The sequence below is a fragment of the Colletotrichum navitas genome (assembly GCF_030913465.1).
Source record: "Colletotrichum navitas strain CBS 125086 chromosome Unknown LY79scaffold_13, whole genome shotgun sequence".
NCBI lineage: Eukaryota > Fungi > Ascomycota > Sordariomycetes > Glomerellales > Glomerellaceae > Colletotrichum > Colletotrichum navitas.
Window position 1 is genome coordinate 590,828 of NW_026850559.1, and position 19,000 is coordinate 609,827.

The following is a 19,000-nucleotide window of genomic DNA, read 5'->3' on the forward strand; positions in this document are numbered from 1 at the left end:
GGACCGCACTTGGAAGCAAGCCCCCTTCTAGGCCGTGAGCTAGCGTTGCCAGGGGAGAGCCTATCTGGCTAGCAACCCTTCACCCTTACTAGAAGACTGGCGACGACAATTTGGGCCTTGAGCATCCCTCCCCCTGGACTATTCATACCGTCGTGGGCAATTGCCTGTCGATCATCTCATAACCATCATGGTCGGGCTTCCGCAGGGGCCCACTTCACCCATAATTGTCCATCCACAGATTATGCCCATTAGGAGGTAGGTAGCGTAATGTAGTCTGATCGCTCACTGTACCAACTTCTCCTTCGTACTCTGTAGTGTACAAATAGGCCCTTGTTGGTGTGAACTTGGTCCACGAGAATGCTGGAATGACCATTGACACACCCACCATCCTCCTCCAGCATCCACCCTCGCTCCTCATCCACCCTCGCTCCTCATCCACCCTCGCTCCTCATCCACCCTCGCTCCTCATCCACCCTCGCTCCTCTCCGAGCCCTTGGCTCGGGGATCTATCTTCTTTTTCAGCTTCAAGCCCACTTACTTCCCACCGAGGCATGTGCACTGCACTAATAGCAAATCGCTCTTTCCCCTTACTTGTCGTTTGATTCTGCTAAACGCCCGGCGTGGCATGATGTACCTGCCTAGGTAGGTAGCTTGGTCGCTGCCGGGGCATCGTATCCTCCCTCTCCTTGCCTTCCATAAGTCTCATCTCTCATCTGTCAGCTCTCATCTGTCAGCCCTCACTTTCTTTCCCGACCCCGGCCGGCTAGTTTTTAGCATCTTGCGTCCCCCATTGTCTCCTCGAAGTCTTAGGCGCCTGCTCCAATGAGAGGGGATCTGACTTATGAGCTATTTGTACTCGGCGCGCTAGCACGTAACGGCGATTCCAAAGCTACGCTGACGCTGCGCCTGTCATGCAGACACACCAGTATCCCACGCCTCTTTCTCCAGAAACGCACGTGTAAGAAACGTTCCACCACGAGGCAACAAATCCCAGCACTGCGTTTGTTACTGAATGCGTACAGCCATACACGCCTCCTCCCATCTCGCAACACTTTTTTTTTAACGCACCAAATGACAACAAGCCCACGGATGCGGATGACCGTCCCTCATCCGCAAGATCCAGAGTCTCTAGCTGATGCCCGTCCTCTTCATTCAACGAGGACGATGACTGGCAACCATTACCTCATGCTGCAGCTTGTGAGGACCGAGATGCCGCGCACCGGTTGGTGTTTGGTTCATCCCGATCCAAACACCTTCGGAACAAAAACCACCCAAAGAACAATGATCCTTGCATGCTGTGTTGGTACCATTCGTTATGGGTGGGCCATCTCCACCAGTTGTCGTATCCCATCCTCATGGCTGTCAAGTAAATTGAGATCCTTGTCCTCTTCCTGGGCCGCTCCTCGTTCAGACTGACTCTGTTCAATGCTAAACTTCCCTGTCAGCGCGCCTATTCCGCTACTATGGTATGTCGATGGTGATGATGATGATGGTGGTCCATACAACTTACAAGTACTCCGTACCCTCACTCCAACGAACGATTCTTAGCACGAACTGTCGAGATCCGCATGTTCATCCGACTACCACGGCCAAGACCATGGTGAGAGTCTTTGCCAACCTAGTTGACTCACCCATCCACCCCAAAAGTCAACCAGCCAACCATGCAAGTTGCCCAGGGGTTGTCTGGCTTATGCTTCACACCCTTTCCATCTGTGGGTAAAGTCTCATTGCCCTCTCACAGCTCTCGGAAGCAACCCACGGGGACGACCGGCTGCAGTACATCAGGCAGGCTCTTTTGACACGCACGGTATTTCAATGAATACGAACGGACGCGCGAAACCGGGGCAGAAGAGCAAGCCAGCAGCAAGATTCAACCAAGGCGGCCTGCATTCCACCACCGCTCCGCTTCCAAGCACTCCTCGCCCCTTCCAATGCACCTTGCCTCGAGCCGGCATCTATCAAAAACCCTCCTTCAGGCGCAACTGCTTGCCAAGTTGCATGCCTCGCAGCTGCCATAAGTGAGCAAATAAGTGAGCACCCGCCTTACCATGCATTTACATGTTTCAGAATGACGTTGATGGAAATGTGTCCTGGTCCCATTACCCTGAGTAGGCCTTCATCCGCCGCGCCGACGCCTAGGTCGGACATGACCGTGGATGGCTGCCAGAATCGGCCACGGCGGCTCAGAGCGACCCCCCAAACGCACCGATTTTGGACACGCACAGAGGATATAATATCATCTCATTCTTAGTAGGTCGAGGGCTGCGATTTATGCCTAACCGTGGGCCCGAGATTCCGAACATGGCGGGCAAGGATTGGCGCACAGCTTCAATCGTCTGTGGGTGATTCAGTGCGTGCTTGGTGCTCACTGGCTGTATTCCTCCCTAGAGCCAGCCCATCACGAACCCCTTCCGATCGGCCGAAACCCAAATACCAGCCAGCACCGGGAGACAGCAACAATGGCACTTTACTCATTCATCACGTCTGGGAGCCCCGGGCCATCTCTTGGAATATTCTATAAAGATACGAGCCATGCGCATACGCCAACAGTCGCGCAGCCCTTGGACCTAGGTCGCCTGTGAAGCTTGTTCCCGTCAGACCCGCACCCAGAGGCCAGCAGGCTTTCGACACATTGTACAGAATGGTCCAGGAACAACGACGGCTCGACGGGAACGTCAGCCACTGCAGACTCCTATTTGCTGCAGCCAGCCAAAGCCTGAAGAAGTCTTTGTTTCAGATCTCGCCTGCATACCGAGTCAACCTGCGCGCTAGATTTTATAGCGTACAGAAATATATTAGCTGGCACTTCATGGTCTGGCCTAGCCTGCGTACCTTATCTGGCCCCTTGCACGCGATAGCGACTCGTCATTACACCGGATTTGGATCATCCTAAAGAAAAAGTTTGCCGCTAGGAAGGCATGGCGCATGGAACCTTCAGCTTCCCACGCTCGTCAACACGATGCAACTCCTCAGGCGGGCCGCGACACCCAGAATTCTCGCCTTGGGTCGCAGCCGAAACACATCATCGCTTTATCCTGAGTCCGCTAACCCATGTGACAGAAGACTACATGCCCATTCCAGTCAGCCAACCCCAGTCGTTCCCATTGGGAACGCTAGTATCCTGTACCCGGAACTGTGGTTGGGATGAATGCCAACGGCCGGTGCAATAAGATTGAGCTGCCTCTCCAAAACCGCCCTTCTTGTGGTCGTGCCTTGAAGGCCCCTTGTTAGGTCGAAGAGATGAAGTCCGGTGGTGGCTCTCCTTATTACATTAGCCGCAAGACGCCCAATGCGGTCGACTATCTCATTCCGCATCTCAATTTATCTCCAACATCGGCCTGTCCAGAGCAGGGAAGATGCTCGAATAAGCCGAAGCCACATGTTGGTCCAATTCATTTGTGAATGCAGGATGTGAAGCAGGTTCTTGCGAACCGAGTACATAACGGAAGCAGAGCAACCAAAGCTGCGAAATCCCTGCTCACCCGTCGTTGTGTAACCCAGCATGTCACTTTGAGTACCTATAACAAAGACCTCTGCATCAACGACAAGAAAAGCATACTGTTATAGCGTCGACCCCTATTTCCTTCCGGCAAAGCACAGAGACATTTGGAGAACGAGCCTCTGGAAACGGGGGCAGGCGGCATAGAGCGAGAATAGATCCGTCGGTCTACAGTATTGGGACGCCGTAGACACGCAATGGACTGTCGAGGTTTTGTCCACACCAACCACTGTTGGGGGCTCTGACCGGATAGGGGAGACTCAGGGGATATATTCAAAAATTTTGACATGACAACTTGGGTGAAGCGCTACCTGGTGGCGCAGCCCAAGCGCGAGGAGGGAGAGGAACTTGCGCTACGGTTCTGGCTCGACATTTTCAGGGCATAGACCATACTCTAGCTGAAGATGAATGTGAGCCGCCCACGACGCGGTTTTAGTTCCCCTGAACGCGGTAGCGCCTCTCCTTTCTCGGAGGCTTTCTCATCGGTGGCTACCTTAACCCTCAAACCACGAAGGATCTGCCCCGCGCCCCACCTGATGCGGCAATTAGCTATGAGCAATGGTGGTTTGGTCAGCCTTCAACCCGTGTGGATCCAGCCTCCGCTGCTCATCTAGAGATCTCCAGCTCGAGCGCGGCCCCGGGTATCTTTTTCCCGATCGGACCAAAGCCTGATAACGGCGCGGCCTACTCAGACGGTTCTCCTGACACTGGTATGCCACTGCCGCTCAGCCGATGGACCCCTTGATCCCTTGACCCCTTGAGCCTTTGGGAAAGCCGCCTCAACTTGTCTGGCTTTGAAAAGTGCTCGCCTGTCAAAATCGCGCTCAGGCGACGTGTCTTGTGCCAAGCTTGCCCGTGGAAAGAAAGCCCCTGTTGCCCATCTCCCCCCTCCACCCGATGCCAAGGACGCCAAATATGATCCGGCCGTCCTCGTCCGGCTGGGCCCGAAGGGAGCCCTCGGCCTCCTCCACGACGAAGCACACCTGCTCAACCTCACCTGGGTGCAGCACCGGCCGCGCGCCGCCCCCGGCCTCCCAGTTGCAGTCCGTGTAGCTCAGCCCGTCGACGAGGTCCAGAACGACCTTCTCGAGCTGTATGACGTCCTCGGAGCAGTTCTCGAGCTGTGCCTCCATGGCCCATCGCCTGCGGGCCCCGTGCCGCCCGCCGGGGGCGAGAGGCCCGATCTTGGTGCGGACGATGAGCGAGGACTTGCAGATGAACTGGTACAGCTTGCGGAACGTGCGGGTCTTGCCCGAGGTCTCGGTCGCCTCATAGTAGCTCACCGTCACGGCGAGGACGTGGTTCCCCTCCTCCTTGAGGTCGAAGTCGACGATGCGCTGCAGCGTGTCGCCCGGGCCGAGGTCCGTCCCTTTTGCGTCGCCGTCGTCGGCGGCGGCATGATCGGGCGGGGAGAGCTCGAGCTTCTGGACCGAGTTTGCGCCGGGGGTCTTCATCTCCGCCTCGATGCGGACGTCGCGGATGCTCTTGCGCTTCGGGGCGCCGCCGCCGCCGGCGCCGGGGAGGGGCTGTCCCCCCGGACCGACTAGGGGTGCGGGGTCGGGTACATCATGGTTCGCGCAGAGGGTGCAGCTGAAGACCTCGCCGACGTAGGCGGAGCCGAAGCTCAGCGGGAGGTTTAGGATCGGGGAGAGGATGAACGGGGCAGGGTTCGTGGCGCCGGTCGTGTCGTAGGCGAGGGAGGCTGGGGTCGCGTCGACGGGGACGGTGGAGGGAGTCAGGGGCGCGCGGATCGGGTGCTGGGTTACGAGCGAGGGACGGGAGAGCCTGGTTTTTCACAAATGGGTCACGGGTCAGAATACGGACACTGTTGATCTACGAGGGGAGCGGAAGGGGGAAGATCACGAAGGGGGCGCAGGTGCGGTAGGGGTGGGTAGGTGGGTAGCTACCTGAGGACTTTGAGGGAGACGGAGTGTGGCTCCTTTAGGGGGTCGTGGGACGGGTATCTTTGGTGGCTCATCGTGTTCAAGTCCCCTCGTTTCCCCGGGAATGGCAGGAGGGCCAGAGAGCGTGCGGTATTGGAGCAGTAGTCGGAACTCGGGACGGTGGAGGACAATGGAAGTGACAATTGAGAGGGAGTTTTGGAGATCTTCGGTGGGACGAAATGACGATAGAGCCTTTAGCTGTGGTGGATACCGTGTGTGTTATCGATAAGAATGTCGCCTGGCGGCAAAGGCCCGGCGGAGCTCTTCCCCGCATCATTCCGCGTGGCCCACCCGATTCGGGGTTCCGGGTCAGCAGCCCGTGGTTTCGGGGTCGGCGGATTAGCGCACTGTCGTCTGCTGTTTCCGAACGCCGCAGGGGGCGATTTGTTTTCATTGCCGGATCTTGTGTGATCCGGGCACTGAGACTTGACTCAAATGTACCTTCAGGTTGGCATTATATCGGAAAAGCCCAACGATCCTTTTTATCCCTTAATTAGGTAGGAAACCAGAAGCTGGTTACACACATCATAGCAGTGAGAATGCCTGTGATGTTCTAGCAATTTAAGGTTCCAGTCAAGGGCTGCGTAGGATCTGTCCTTTTCCCACTCAGGACTTATGATTCTTTCTCTGTAGTTGAAGAATAAATAATGCGCCATAACGAGCTATGCGGGCCTAGCTTGAATCTGCTGCAGTCTTTCGGATGATTGGCCATATTCTTTGCTGCTTAACTCTATGGTAGCTGTGACAACGTAGGGAGCGCCAGTTCTAAAAGAGACCCGATGCTAAGAATCCGAATGTAGAATATAATCACCAAGAGAAGGGAAAACACAAATGACCTCAACCTCAATGGAACTTATTCATGACGTAACCACCTTCCGTGTTCCGGCCGAAGCCTGCAGAGTCCCTCCCCTAACGGCCATGTCGTAGTAGCATCGAGTGTATACCATACCCATGAGCTAACAATAGGCAACGTGGTTGGCTTCGTGTGTGTTTGTGCCAATAATCCACTAGATTGGTTTTTTTTGAACCTCGTCCTAGAAAAGAACTGATCGCAAGCATGTGCTCAACATTGCGTATCCGCCGAGTCTGGAATGCCCCAGTATACAGTTCTACTACCCCCGCCTTCCCCACAGATAGCCCTTGACGATGGCTGGCTAGATGATCATTCCAGGGAAGCAGAGTATCGCGACCGTACGGGGGCTATCATCGGTTCAGTTTGGCCCCAAGAATCGTTAACCGGTGAAGACCAAAATAGGCCACTGGACGGGGGTTCCTCCCCCTGCGCCCCGCCCATGTATTCGGCAAAATGCGGTAGCGATAGGAAGTTGACACATCGCAGGGGACGTGTAACTGCTTTCCACGAAGACTAGATCCGAATGTGAAGGATTCGCTGACAGTGGTCACAGGCGATAGCAGTTACAACAGCAGCCAGCGAAGATGCCAACGACTCATATTTAGTCTTACTTGTGGGTGTCAGCAGTCGTTTCATTATTCACGAAAGTGTCATATCTCCTAAGCTAGCTTGCAATGCTTGATATCCGTCCCGAGGATGGATTTATCGAAGCCACAGTAGCCTGCTACTTCCACGCAACAGGCGACATGATAGTGAGGACACAATGACTCAACTGGGGAGCGGCTGTATTGTACCCACGACAATACGCTCCCTTTTTGCGTCGCGAACAGGTGACAGACTCCAGACAAGGTACGCAAACGAATCGTGCTGTAGAGTTTCACGCTCGGCATAATACAGCAGCAACCTTGCTAAACCTGCGATCGGATGCAATGTCTAAGGCCTTGAGTAAGCTCGTATTACTATGTTTAATCATGTACAACCACAGTCGCTCCTCAGTTCCACCATGTCCATGACCGTCATCTGCGACGTCTCATGCGTTCTCCAGTACACCTCCACAACCTCTTCTCCTCACCAAGTTATCATGTAATAACGGCTAGAATTTTCGCAAGTTCTCTCTAAAGACCGGGCGGGGGTGGCACCTGCCATGCATGTTAGCTTTGATGGTCTTTTGCCTTCAAGTTTCCTATAGGCACTTACTGAGCCATATGCTCCGGTGCCGGGAGGTGAGCCCGATGGGGGTGGCGGGGGAGCAGAGCTCGGAGGAGGTGGTGGCGGCGCGGCCTCACTAGGCGGCGGAGGAGGGGGGGATGCAGACGTCCCAGGGGGTGCGGGTGAGCCCTGCTGCTGTGCTTGCGCAGCGGCATAGTACTGCTGGTACATCTGAACGTAAGCAGCGTAACCACCGTAGGCAGCGTACGGGTCCTGTCCGCCGTAGTACTGTGCATACTGGGCAGCGTAGTCGGCTCCGGCAGCGGGGCTGTTAGAACCACCGGGAGGAGCCGGGCTCGCCGATTGAGCAGCACTGTGACCGCCATAGCCGCCGTGGCCTCCGTGGCCACCTTGAGCACCATGACCTCCGTGTCCAGAGCTGTAGCCGCCACCGCCATGGCCGCCGTGGCCTTGGTAACCACCGTGGCCGCCGCCGTGGCCACCATCGTGGCTGCGGGACCGATCGCCATAGCCACCACCGCCGCCGTAGCTACGAGGCGGTCTGCTCTTGAACTCCTCGTATTGCTCCTTGACGTTGGCAATCAAGTCCTCACAAAGCTCTTTGGCCTTCTCAACCATCTTAGGATCAGGACCACTGCTTCATGTCAGCAAAGGGACATTCGGGATGTCGGCTGTATGAACTCACGCAACGTGAAGGAACATATCTTCGTCGCTCTCTTGGTTGGTAGCCGCCTCCAGGTATCCGGAACCACGTCCCTTGATTTGGACACGGCATTGAGTTTCCTGCTGGATGTGCTTGACGTAGGCACCTCCATGACCAACGACCTGGGCACGAAGGTTGAATCCCGGGACGGATTCCAAGCCGATGGGGATCTTCTCCTCGGGCCATTTGCGCTACAAATTGTCAGCATATACAAAGACAAGAAAAGGGGTAGCCTCAGTTTGACACATACTCGGCCGTATTCATCTCTCTCGACTTGCTCTTGATCGCGGCGACGGAAACGACGCTCGTCGACCAGCGCGGGGAGCTCCTGTTTCATGAGTTCTTCTATCTTAGCAACAGCCTGCTCAAGGCCCTTCTTCGATGTGCTCGTGACGTGTAGGTACAGGGGCGGATTCTGCAAAGGCAGGTAAGTGTGTATTCCAAAGAGTGGAGGCATGTAAACATACCGCAGCGGTAGCCATGCTCTTGTCGGGATAATAGTTTCCTCGGGTAGTAACATCTTGCAAAGTCAACCTTGGTTTCTCACACGACGTAGTTATGGGAGATGTTGCGTACCAGCACCGGTCTCTTCTTTGATCTAAATCAAGCAAATGGAGTCAGCAGGTGCCAAAGAGGGGCGATCTGTGCGAGCTATCGTGCCAAGTAAGCAGGACGATCTCGACACAAATCTATGGATATGTAGGAAAGCGGAATTCGCCCGAGGCGAGGCCTGGGAGGGAATAATGATCAGTGGTTTTACACAGGAGTATTTACCATCTTCTGAGTCGATCCTTTGGTCAGGAGGTATCGGTTGCGAAGGTCGTTCACTTCAATGTCTTTGATGTAGTCGCCATCGGCAATATACATCTCGCCATTGATCGTGTTGGCCGGATCGGGCGACTGCGTACCGCCGATAGGGGGAGTCGCGGTTTTGATCGGAGGAACATCGACATGCTGGATGCCTTTCTTCGCCTGCAGTTGTGCGTTGATTCGAGCGGCCGCGGCGGCTGAGAGTCTACAGTTAGCCATTTATTCATCTACCCTGCGAAGTGGACACGGGACAATCCGTACCGGCCGCAGCAGCGGCATCCACGGGCGACTTCTTCGGCTCAGGCGCGCCGTCATCTGCCAAAGGGCTACGATCTCTCGCCGATTCCGAGCGCCTCGAAGGCGGCGAACGGGAGCGGCGATCGAATCTCGACGCCTTGCGCGGCTCGGGTTCGGTTTGGTCGAAGCGCGAGCGCTTGGCAGAGCGTCGCTCGGTATCGTCCATTGCGGCTGCGCACAAATGGCAGTGGCTTTGTAGGGAACCGTCACCGGAAGATTGAAATTGGATGTCGGCGTGCGTCTGAAAATACACAGGCGCCTATGGATATGCTTATGGGAAGCAAAAGATTTTGGGTAAAATTTACGAGGCTTGAAGCTCTACACAAGTGGAGCCTTGCGAATGGCTAGGCCAGAATATGGCGGCTTGGTCTGTGCGGCGCTCTGGTTACATCCATCACGGACCTAGCGCCTTGGACATTGCCTAGCTGATTCTTCACGTAGGTAGGTAGCCTGCAACACTAGCCACATTTGTTGCCTCGGAGCGAATATCGGCAGGAAGCTGCCACGGCAGTCTTAATGGACCATGCACCTTTCCAATGATGCCCAATCGACATCGAGCTTGAACTGGAATGTTGTCCATTCCACCGGCATGTTTGTGGTCTATGTAGGTACGAATGTACGGTACCTTGCCTTGCGATTGACGGCGGCCTCATTTGAGTGCGAGAAACTGAGATGGAAGCATCCGGAGACACAAGTTCCCTTTAATCTCAATGTTCCGTCTATTTAAATGTCTGCCGTCCCCAGAGTCATTGCATCAAGTGTTACCACGCTCTTTCATAAACTTTCCACAGTGAGTTAGTCATCTCGAGACGTTTGGCAGGAGGCAACATTATCAAGGATGGTACTGACTACGGGCTATTGGATATCCATAGAAGCCAAGGCGAGATTTCAGGCACTAAAATGGCTTCAGGTTACTGAACGCTGCACAGTTTACTTGTTTCTATTGAGACCTCGGATATTAGTTGAATGGTTGCCGTTTTAGTAGCTTATATACTCACTCTTGACACTTCTGAGAGCTGTTTATCAGCCCAAGGTACCTAGTTTGGGAGCCTCTAAACTAGCAAGACTCGAAATATAGCTTGTAACCAAACACCTTAGGAATACTCCGTACAGTATCTGTAAAGTATAGTTACTTTGCAAATGCTTCTACACAGTGTAATATGTAGCCCCGCACCCTCCAATTCCGACCCCGCGATGGAGAGTCAATGGGAGTCCACTTACTCGGTGACAACCCTTGTCGGGAGCTGATCCGTGCCCCACCTCCCCTGCGAACGGCTGCCTCCCCTGCCTCCGACTTGCCTCCGAACAATTATCCCCCAATCTCCTCAAATTTTCCCGGTGGAACTTGCGCAGACGGTGAGTCAGTTGGCTCATATCTCTCCGACTGTTGTCTCCTCGAGCTCGTCGTCACATATCTACAGGTCCCGAGATCCGTCCTTCATCTGGTCAAGAGAGCAATTGGCTGTTCTCGCAATTGATCAGGAAAGATGGCGTCTCGCCGCCTTGTTTCCACCTCGCTATGGCGGGCAGCCACTGCCCCGGCCCAAGCGACATCGCTCTCCGCCGCCACACGATGGAGCTCAACCACCAGCTCGACCTCTGCCATCGCCTATAAGGCTCTTCGACGCCGTTCGGCGCCTCTGCCCGTGAGCGACAGCCCACCCGCCTGGTCCGCCCAGGCCGCTGTCTCCAACATCCTCTACGACATGCCCTCCCCGTCGTCGCAGCCCCCGAAGCGTCACATTCTCAACTGCCTCGTCCAGAACGAGCCTGGTGTGCTGTCCCGCGTTTCCGGCATTCTCGCCGCCCGCGGCTTCAACATCGACTCTCTTGTTGTTTGCAGCACTGAGGTCGATGACCTGTCGCGCATGACCATCGTCCTGACCGGTCAGGATGGCGTTGTCGAGCAGGCCAGGCGTCAATTGGAGGACCTTGTCCCTGTCTGGGCTGTGTTGGACTACACCAACGCCGCTCTGGTCCAGCGCGAGCTCCTGCTGGCCAAGATCAATATTCTGGGACCTGAGTACTTCGAGGAGCTCCTCGCTCACCACCGCGAGATGACGGCCGCCGACTCTGAAAGCGAAGGTGCCATTGACGCCGAGCAGCAGTCGTTGGAGGATGTTGCCAAGGACTTCCACCCCAGCAAGCTCGCCATCAGCGAGGCCCTGCGCCACAAGCACGAGCATCTCAAGTCCATCACCTACTTCGCTCACCAGTTCGGCGGAAAGGTCCTGGATATCAGCACCAACAGCTGCATTGTTGAAGTGTAAGTCGGTCCCTTCGGCGACTGAACCCATTCGTGTACTGACTACTGCGTAGCTCCGCCAAGCCGTCCAGAATCGACTCTTTCCTGAAGCTCATCGGGCCATTCGGTATTCTCGAGTCCGCCCGTACCGGTCTCATGGCCTTGCCCCGGTCACCATTGTATGGACCCAACGAGGAGACAATTCTGAAGGAGGCGGATGAGGTTGTTGACGCCAGCCAGCTTCCTCCTGGTTAAGTGGTTTTGTATCAACAAATATTCGGCGTTAGTAAAATAGGGGTATTGCCATCTTTCAATGCTACCAAGTTGCTATTTTATTCGATCTGTACCATTTGTTTGCCAAGAAAGTAACGCCACGCCTTTTTTTTTTCGTTTGGTTGTGATCCTTTTGAACGCCGATCCAAGTGCCTTTAGATATTGCCCTTGTTAACAACGAAGCCCTCAAGGGCGGCTTGTTGATCGTTAGCGCCTATGTACCTGCTGAGTAGCCGAGAACAAACTTACAGACAGCAGCCCACAGACGGTTTTCCGCCTCGGGGAAAACCAGGGAGCGAGAGCTGTAAAAGACCTCGTCGGCAACCTCCTCGGGATGACGAGGCAGACAATGCATGAACTTCCAGTTCTCCTTCGCACCGCCACGCTTGGCCAGTTCGTTGGTGATCTGATAGCCAGCAAAGGCCTTGAGACGCTTCTGGGATTCGGCCTCCTGGCCCATGGACACCCAGGTGTCGGTTACCAAGATGTCGGCGTTTTTGATAGCATCCTCAGGCACGGTGGTCTCGCTGAGCTTGCCGGGGGATGTAACGCCCTGAGCCGCAGAGGCAATGACAGCCTTCATGGCGTTGGGAATGCCATAGCCGGTAGGGGAGGCCACGGCGATGTCAACACCCATCTTGACACAACCAATGGCCAGGTCAAATAGAACGTTGTTTGAGTCACCAATCCAGGCAACCTTGAGTCCCTTCAGGCCGAGGTCAGCCTTGTCTGAGGTAGAGGCTGGAAAAACTTCGTGAATGGTCAAGAAGTCGGCAATGATTTGCAAAGGGTGGTAGTCATCAGACAGAGCGTTGATTACGGGTACGCTCGATTCTTTGGCCAGACCCGCGACGTCAGAGTGAGGGCCAACACGGGCAACCATGCAGGAAGTCATGGAAGAGATGACTTTTGAGGTATCGTACAGAGACTCGTTGACCTGGGTGTGTGTTAGTCAGATGTATCTTGTATAGTGAGAGCTTCGATCAACAAACCCCAAGCTGGATGTCGTCCTTGCCCAGAAACATAGGGTGACCACCCATCAGAGCCACAGCAGCCTCCGTTGAAACACGGGTGCGAGTGCTCCGCTTGCTGAACATCATGGCAACTGTCTTGCCAGTGAGGCCTGCGGCGAGCGCCGGGGGAACGTTACCGGACTTGACGGCGGACTTGTTGGACGCGGCATTGCGGACGAGGGTAGCGAACTCGGTGGGAGTCAGGTCCGCAATGGACATCAGATGGCGCGGGCCGGCTGACTGAGAGTAAGCTCGGCTCTGGATGCCGTTGAGAGCTTGACGAGTAACTCGGAAAGCCGCCTGCTTCATGATGGGCAACTTAACGGTCCGGGTTTGGGGAAACAAGACTTGCAGGATGAGACTGCTGTCAGAAGGGACTGGGACTGCTCAATTGAGCGCTCGAAGGTTTTGAGTTTTTTTCGGAAGGAGGATGAGCGAATCGCATCGGGCACTGAGGTCAATGGGTGTGTGGTGAAAGCTGGGTTGAGTCACAGATAAGCTTCAATTAAAACGAAGCAAGCTCAACGGTTGCTCCCCTCACCGCTTTACACCGAAAATTTCAGAGTTGGCACACAGATGGACCTGTAACTTCAGCACGCTGCAGGGCATCGAATGCAAGGTCTGGAGTATGCCATAGGCGGGGCCATCTGCAGGAGCCGGTGCTATGCATGCACCAACGCCGAAGGTACCTACCTACCTTACGTGTTTACTGTGCTCCGTACGGAGTACACAGTACAGACATGTGGCATAGGGATGGCCCGTGCACACACCCCACCGGCCCAGCCAGGCACCAAGCAGATGAGGGAAGATCATCCCCGGCCATCCACTCGGTGCAAGTCGGCCCTGCTGACCAGATCTCGCCTTATTGGTTTCAGCTGACCTCCACACCAGCATCCTCAACTGCACCGTCCTGGGATGGACCAGGTTTCTTGACATCACCACCATTACGAATCCCGACAATTTTGGCTTCTAGGAGCACCATCGGAAACTTGTCCACTTTCTCTCTGCATCATTTTCCTCTGTACGCTTTTCTTCGTTTCACAACTGTCCTCGTTCTTGACTGGCGATGACGGACTTCTTCCTGCTCTAGTCCAACCACCCCATCTCGCCAATTGCGATCACGATACCTGCCCCTCCATTTCACCATGGCCGAAGGCGAAGAGAGATCGCCATTGCTGGCACCAAAGGTCAAAGGAAGGGTGGAAGATGACTCTTCGCTATCCGAGTCGGCTCCTCTGCTCTCCAGCTCGTCTGCGACTCCCCGATACGATGGCGAACAAGACGACCCTGAGACTTCTCGCGCGCCCTCTCTGGCCTCGAACCGCCCAGAGACCAAGAGCTCTGTACGATGGGGGTCTATCATTTCGATATCGGTGTTGATCCTACTGGTAATCGGCATCATGGTTGGCTGCTTCTTTGTGCCCTCGGCCGTTCAAGTGTACGCCAAGCAAGCTGCCATCGTGGAGCCGACAAATCTAGCCTTGGAATCCATTACGGCTGAAGGCGTACAAGCACGCGTGCAGGCGAACTTTAGACTCGACGGCTCCCGGGTACACGACACAACATCTCGGAGAATCGGAAAATTTACGACTTGGATTGCGAGGCAATTGGGAACTGAGAAAACCACGGTCGGCGTCTATTTGCCGGAATACGACGGCGCATTGCTTGGCACCGCTGTGGTGCCACCACTTACGATCAGCATCGTCGATGGCCAGACCACTAAGATCGACTTCATTGCTGAACTGTCGCCTGGCGACCCCGAAGCTTATCGTAGGATTGCTAACGAGTGGCTGGACGGGAAAATCGATCAGCTCAAAGTGCTTGGGAAAGCCGACATTCCACTCAAGTCTGGAATCTTCCCGCTTGGCACCCACTCAGTCAGCGAAGTTTTGGTTTTTGAAGGTCAATCACTCTACCGCTCCTTCGCTTCCCTGTACTTCGGAGAAAAGGCGCTGCTTTGAATATCATTTATGCATCACTTACCTCGTTGTGGTTTGAAGCTCGAGACTAATACCTCACATAGCGAACCAAATCCCTACGCTGCCGCAGTACAACATCTCGCGGCTCAATTTCCGGGATGTACCAGGCAGGGACGGAAAGCGAACCGCAGTTGGTGCCGATGTTACAATCACGGCGTACAACGAGTTCCCGGTCAGCGTTGACGTGCCCGAACTTGGTTTCGAGGTTCTTGTTCCCAACTGTAATTCCTTCGACCCTTACATTCTTCTTGCGGACGCCACCACCAAGCCTGTCGCTATCAAGCCACGAAGCGATGTCACTGTCAATGTCTCTGGCATCATCCGAAAGCTTCCCAAGTCCCTGACACGAGTCTGTCCCAACTCCAAGTCGTCGCCTTTGGACAAGTTTCTAGGGCAGTACATGCGTGGCGAGGCTGCTACCGTTTACGTCCGGGGTCGGAAAATGCCCGATTCAGATACACCTGACTGGGTTGGAGACATTCTTTCCGAGATCACCGTTCCCGTGCCCTTCCCAGGACAAGGTTTCGACAACCTGATCAAAAGCTTTTCTCTCACTGATGTGAATTTCCAACTCCCCGACCCGATGGCAGACCCGGATGGCCCAGATGGAACCCCTAAGGTTTCTGGCACGGTCGAGGTACTCGCCAGCTTGCCGAAGGAGATGAACTTTGATATCAGTGTCACGAACTTGCGGGCTACAGCAGATGTGATGTACCAGCACAAAAAGCTTGGCGAGCTCAACTTGGACAAGTGGCAACCCGCGAACTCGACAAAGGTCGAAGGCACCGAGAAGCATGAACCACTCCTGAAAATCATGTCTCGAGTCGTCGATGCTCCCCTAAACATCACCGACGGTGACGTTCTAACAGACGTGATGCAGAGGCTCCTTTTCGGCGGCAAGGAGGTCTTGTTGGACGTTAAGGCCAGTGTCGCCATCCGCGTTAACACGGCTCTTGGAGTATTGGTTCTGAAGGATGTCCCTGCCGAGGGCAAAATCCCAGTAAAACGTCCGTATTAAATCTAACACTGTTCTGTTCGTCTTATCGTGGGTTGATTTCTTATGTCCCTGCTCACCATGGGGGATTATTGGATTCCAATCGCTTACACTGTTGCAGCATTGCCTGGCGACACCGTGGGTAACGTCCACCCGCAAGTCGGAGATATCAAGGTCATCAGTACATCCTCCTCGTCAATGACGCTTGAGGCCTTGGTTAACGTTACAAACCCGACACCGTACACAGCCGTTGTGCCATATGTCAATATCCACATCGTCCGGGACGGCTTTGTACTTGGTAGTGCAACCGCCGAGAACATGAGGGTTGCCAGGGGCATGAACACAAACCTCGTCGTCACCGCAACATGGAATCCCGCGGCAGGTGGCGAAGCAAGCCGGAAGGTTGCTAGTGATATGATATCGGAATACTTGTCAGGTCGCAACGTTACGATAGAGGTCAAGACCCACCGAGGAACCATACCGACTGCACCCATCATCGGTGAGAGCCTATCGAAGCTGAATATCAGTATCGCCGCTCCCAAGCTGCACCTTCCTGGAGGAGAAGAAAAGGAGGGACACTTCATCAGAGACGCAACTTTTCATTTGTTGTCTTCCACAGCGACGTTCACTCTGGTATCCCCGTTGCGGTATAATACCATCTATGTCGACTGGATTAATGCCACAGCTTTCTACAACCACACAGAACCGGTTGGACGTATTGTCTACGACCTGCCTTTCGAGGCACCTCCGGGAACATCTGTCACACCCAAGCTGCCGGTGAACTGGTCCATAGGCTCCGTGGGCTACGACGCTGTAAAGAATGCGCTCGGAGGATCCTTGAAGCTTGACGCTAGTGCGAATGTTACGGTCAGGATCGGTAACTGGAGGGATACGGTTTGGTATGAAGGCCAGGGACTTGGGGCCAGTATTCGTTTGTAAGGGTTGATTGGGTTCGGCGTTATCTGGTCATTATCGGTTTGGGCGGCGATTGTAAACGCCTCGTACGCTGAGCAGCGTGAAAACACAATTGAGAACTTGTAACTGAGTACAAAGTTTGGAGCGGCCTCGTGGCTCTGTTGATATGTGCATAGACTCGCTGTGGTAAGATACCTTCGTGATCACTACGAATATGTCATGAGAGTATATTTCTCTTTAGTTGGGAAATCCAGGTGTTTGTCGGCAGTCTTCTCATCTCCTGATAGATAAGAGTTCGTTGCGGGTGCTCTGTCGACGGAATGCGAAGTGCTTGCTGTGCTGACAGTTAGGTCAGGGCGGGCCTGAGAATGCAGGATTCTCATTTTGGTTCCAAACCAGTTTGTCAAATACTCCGCATAGGGAAGAAGAGGTAGGAAAACAGCAAAAATACCGCTGACGGATCCAAAGACGAGGTGCGCTGCACAGAAAAAATGCCCCCTATCTCACAATCTGTACCTCAACTGGCGATCACAGTGTGCCGGAACAGTGCCAGGGTGCCCACTTGACGTCCAAGGTCCCACTGTCGTCACGGCTCGTCACCACTCGCCCATATCTTCATTGCACGTTGACTTCACTTTCGAATCAGGACCTACGCGTATTGCCAAGAAACACCGTTAGAGCCCTCAGAAAAGGCCAAGCAACAGGCTCTTGATAAGCCGCGTCATTCAGGTTCACCAACGTCCACGGCTGACTGGCACCAAGTCACTTCCGTTTTCGCCGCTGCCCGTGCCATCGAATCACCGTCACCCTAGCAGCCGAACGGTCACTCTATTTTCATCCCACCGGCACCTGAGCATTCCCTCTCGCCATACAAATATGCCGAACCTCAATGGCAGCTTCTCGCCCTACGCCCCGCGCCGCCGCCGCTCCCCGCTTGTGGTCCTCACGTGGGTCTCCGTCTGGCTCACCGTCCTGACACTGACATGGTGGCTCGTGACGCGGCGCTCCTCTAGCACATCAGCGGCGGACCGGGACTTCGCAGACGCGGTGATCAAGGGCAAGGAGATCCCCCCTGATGCTGGTGCTTGATCCCGACGGTTTTCTGGATTTATTTTTATTTTGATGTATTTAATTACTCTGGAGGGATAGTTTCCTTTTCTCCCCGATGAGTCCATAGAAGTTGATGGCGCCATGATGGTCTGGTCTGGCCTGGGTCTGAACACATTGTCTTCAACTCTTTTTTCCTTTTCCTGGCGCTGTCTTAGTGACTGGGACAACCAGGAAGCACGCCCCTGCCTAGCAAACCAAGGCAAGGTCCGCCATCAAGAGACAGAGGACGCATCTGTGCGATGAGGATGGACGGGAATGTCGGTGTAGCGCGTGGCGTTGCAGCGATCGGGCCTCCTGGCAGAGAAACTCGCCATGGTGACGTTGGGAAACATGTGGCCGAGAACCGATACAGCCCTTGGCGCATCTCGGGTGCTTGAAGAGGACCGAATTGTGCCACGTTGGCGTCGCAACTTGTCCTCTCAAACATGAAGGATGGATCGTGGTATGGGAAAGTTGATTGTGAAGGAGGGGGATAAAGGGGATACTGGAATGCGTCTTGGCCGGCAGAGCTACGGGGCTTGCTGGAGATTAATTAAGGTCGCCCAGGAGGGTCTATTGGCATTCAAGGGAGAGTTAGACCTCGATCATGAGACGAAAGTGGAAGGGAATCACGCAAGGCATATCGCAATCAGGGACACGATTCTTCTTATACTCTTTGTACAAGTAAATAACATTGTGTTTCGAGACCAGCGTGGGAAGGGCAGAGCATTGAATATGATAGTGTATTGGCAAGTCCTCAATATTTCATTTCTTTTCTCCCCTTCCCTCCACGCCACTTTCCGAACTCACTATTTTTTTTTTAAAGAGGGCTACGATTCGACCGAAACCGAAGATCATACGTGCAATATCATCTTACTCTTACTTAGCTTGCCACTCTCCTGTAGTCCAGCCCCAACGCAAGTCAACGCCACATAGCAAAGTAGGGCCCTTTGTCCGAACCGCACCGTTTCGCAGGACTAGCAGAGTTCGCCACGAACAGCTCAGCGGTGCCTCGCGTGGCTCGAGAGGTAGGAAAAGACGTTTTCCTACCAAGAGCCGAAAAGCCCAGAAGTCCTAAAAGGACGGGCCTGGGACCAAACACGGCTAGAAGGAAACTTCTTACCCGCTCGACATTTGAAGTAGTTGAATATAGATATACCAGAACGTGGGCTGGTACTGGCGAGCAGTCCAATAGGTACATTACACATATGGTTGTC

The 19,000-nt window shown here is 54.4% G+C and overlaps 7 protein-coding genes across 7 annotated transcripts; 4 read left to right on the plus strand and 3 right to left on the minus strand.

The window, feature by feature from the left end:
• The first annotated feature begins 712 nt into the window (after nt 1-712).
• Nucleotides 713-1,616, plus strand: LY79DRAFT_82213 (uncharacterized protein). Its single transcript, XM_060565141.1, has one exon. It carries the CDS (start codon nt 823-825, stop codon nt 1,414-1,416), a length of 594 nt encoding a protein of 197 aa, XP_060417079.1. The 5' UTR covers nt 713-822; the 3' UTR covers nt 1,417-1,616.
• A 2,707-nt stretch (nt 1,617-4,323) lies between these two features.
• Nucleotides 4,324-5,477, minus strand: LY79DRAFT_667631 (uncharacterized protein; the record flags this gene model as incomplete). Its single annotated transcript, XM_060563409.1, has 2 exons — nt 4,324-5,284; nt 5,407-5,477. 2 exons carry the CDS (start codon nt 5,475-5,477, stop codon nt 4,324-4,326), a joined length of 1,032 nt encoding a protein of 343 aa, XP_060417080.1.
• Nucleotides 5,478-7,104: 1,627 nt separating this feature from the next.
• Nucleotides 7,105-9,677, minus strand: LY79DRAFT_545604 (uncharacterized protein). Its single transcript, XM_060557180.1, has 8 exons — nt 9,240-9,677; nt 8,943-9,175; nt 8,745-8,766; nt 8,636-8,688; nt 8,419-8,583; nt 8,151-8,359; nt 7,493-8,099; nt 7,105-7,434 (listed from the first exon to the last, which is right to left on the minus strand). Exons 1-8 carry the CDS (start codon nt 9,439-9,441, stop codon nt 7,411-7,413), a joined length of 1,515 nt encoding a protein of 504 aa, XP_060417081.1. The 5' UTR covers nt 9,442-9,677; the 3' UTR covers nt 7,105-7,410.
• Nucleotides 9,678-10,762: 1,085 nt separating this feature from the next.
• Nucleotides 10,763-11,775, plus strand: LY79DRAFT_667633 (acetolactate synthase; the record flags this gene model as incomplete). The annotated part of the gene is made up of 2 exons (XM_060563410.1): nt 10,763-11,541; nt 11,595-11,775. The coding sequence occupies 2 exons, from the start codon at nt 10,763-10,765 to the stop codon at nt 11,773-11,775; spliced, it is 960 nt and encodes a 319-aa protein (XP_060417082.1).
• Nucleotides 11,776-11,948: 173 nt separating this feature from the next.
• LY79DRAFT_588289 (ornithine carbamoyltransferase) lies at nt 11,949-13,115 on the minus strand (the record flags this gene model as incomplete). The annotated part of the gene is made up of 3 exons (XM_060560899.1): nt 11,949-11,989; nt 12,043-12,730; nt 12,786-13,115. 3 exons carry the CDS (start codon nt 13,113-13,115, stop codon nt 11,949-11,951), a joined length of 1,059 nt encoding a protein of 352 aa, XP_060417083.1.
• An 836-nt stretch (nt 13,116-13,951) lies between these two features.
• Nucleotides 13,952-16,718, plus strand: LY79DRAFT_510210 (uncharacterized protein; the record flags this gene model as incomplete). The annotated part of the gene is made up of 3 exons (XM_060554144.1): nt 13,952-14,708; nt 14,830-15,792; nt 15,901-16,718. The coding sequence occupies 3 exons, from the start codon at nt 13,952-13,954 to the stop codon at nt 16,716-16,718; spliced, it is 2,538 nt and encodes an 845-aa protein (XP_060417084.1).
• Nucleotides 16,719-18,061: 1,343 nt separating this feature from the next.
• LY79DRAFT_82592 (uncharacterized protein) lies at nt 18,062-18,942 on the plus strand. Its single transcript, XM_060565142.1, has one exon. It carries the CDS (start codon nt 18,237-18,239, stop codon nt 18,717-18,719), a length of 483 nt encoding a protein of 160 aa, XP_060417085.1. The 5' UTR covers nt 18,062-18,236; the 3' UTR covers nt 18,720-18,942.
• Nucleotides 18,943-19,000: the final 58 nt, after the last annotated feature.

Coding starts and splice junctions, on each gene's coding strand:
- LY79DRAFT_82213 (XM_060565141.1), top strand. CDS start 823: ATGAGAGGGGATCTGACTTATGAGCTATTTGTACTCGGCGCGCTAGCA.
- LY79DRAFT_545604 (XM_060557180.1), bottom strand. CDS start 9,441: ATGGACGATACCGAGCGACGCTCTGCCAAGCGCTCGCGCTTCGACCAA. Junction 8,767..8,942: donor AAGGATCGACTCAGAAGATG/GTAAATACTCCT, acceptor TGCTTGATTTAG/ATCAAAGAAGAGACCGGTGC. Junction 7,435..7,492: donor GCACCGGAGCATATGGCTCA/GTAAGTGCCTAT, acceptor CATGCATGGCAG/GTGCCACCCCCGCCCGGTCT.
- LY79DRAFT_82592 (XM_060565142.1), top strand. CDS start 18,237: ATGGATCGTGGTATGGGAAAGTTGATTGTGAAGGAGGGGGATAAAGGG.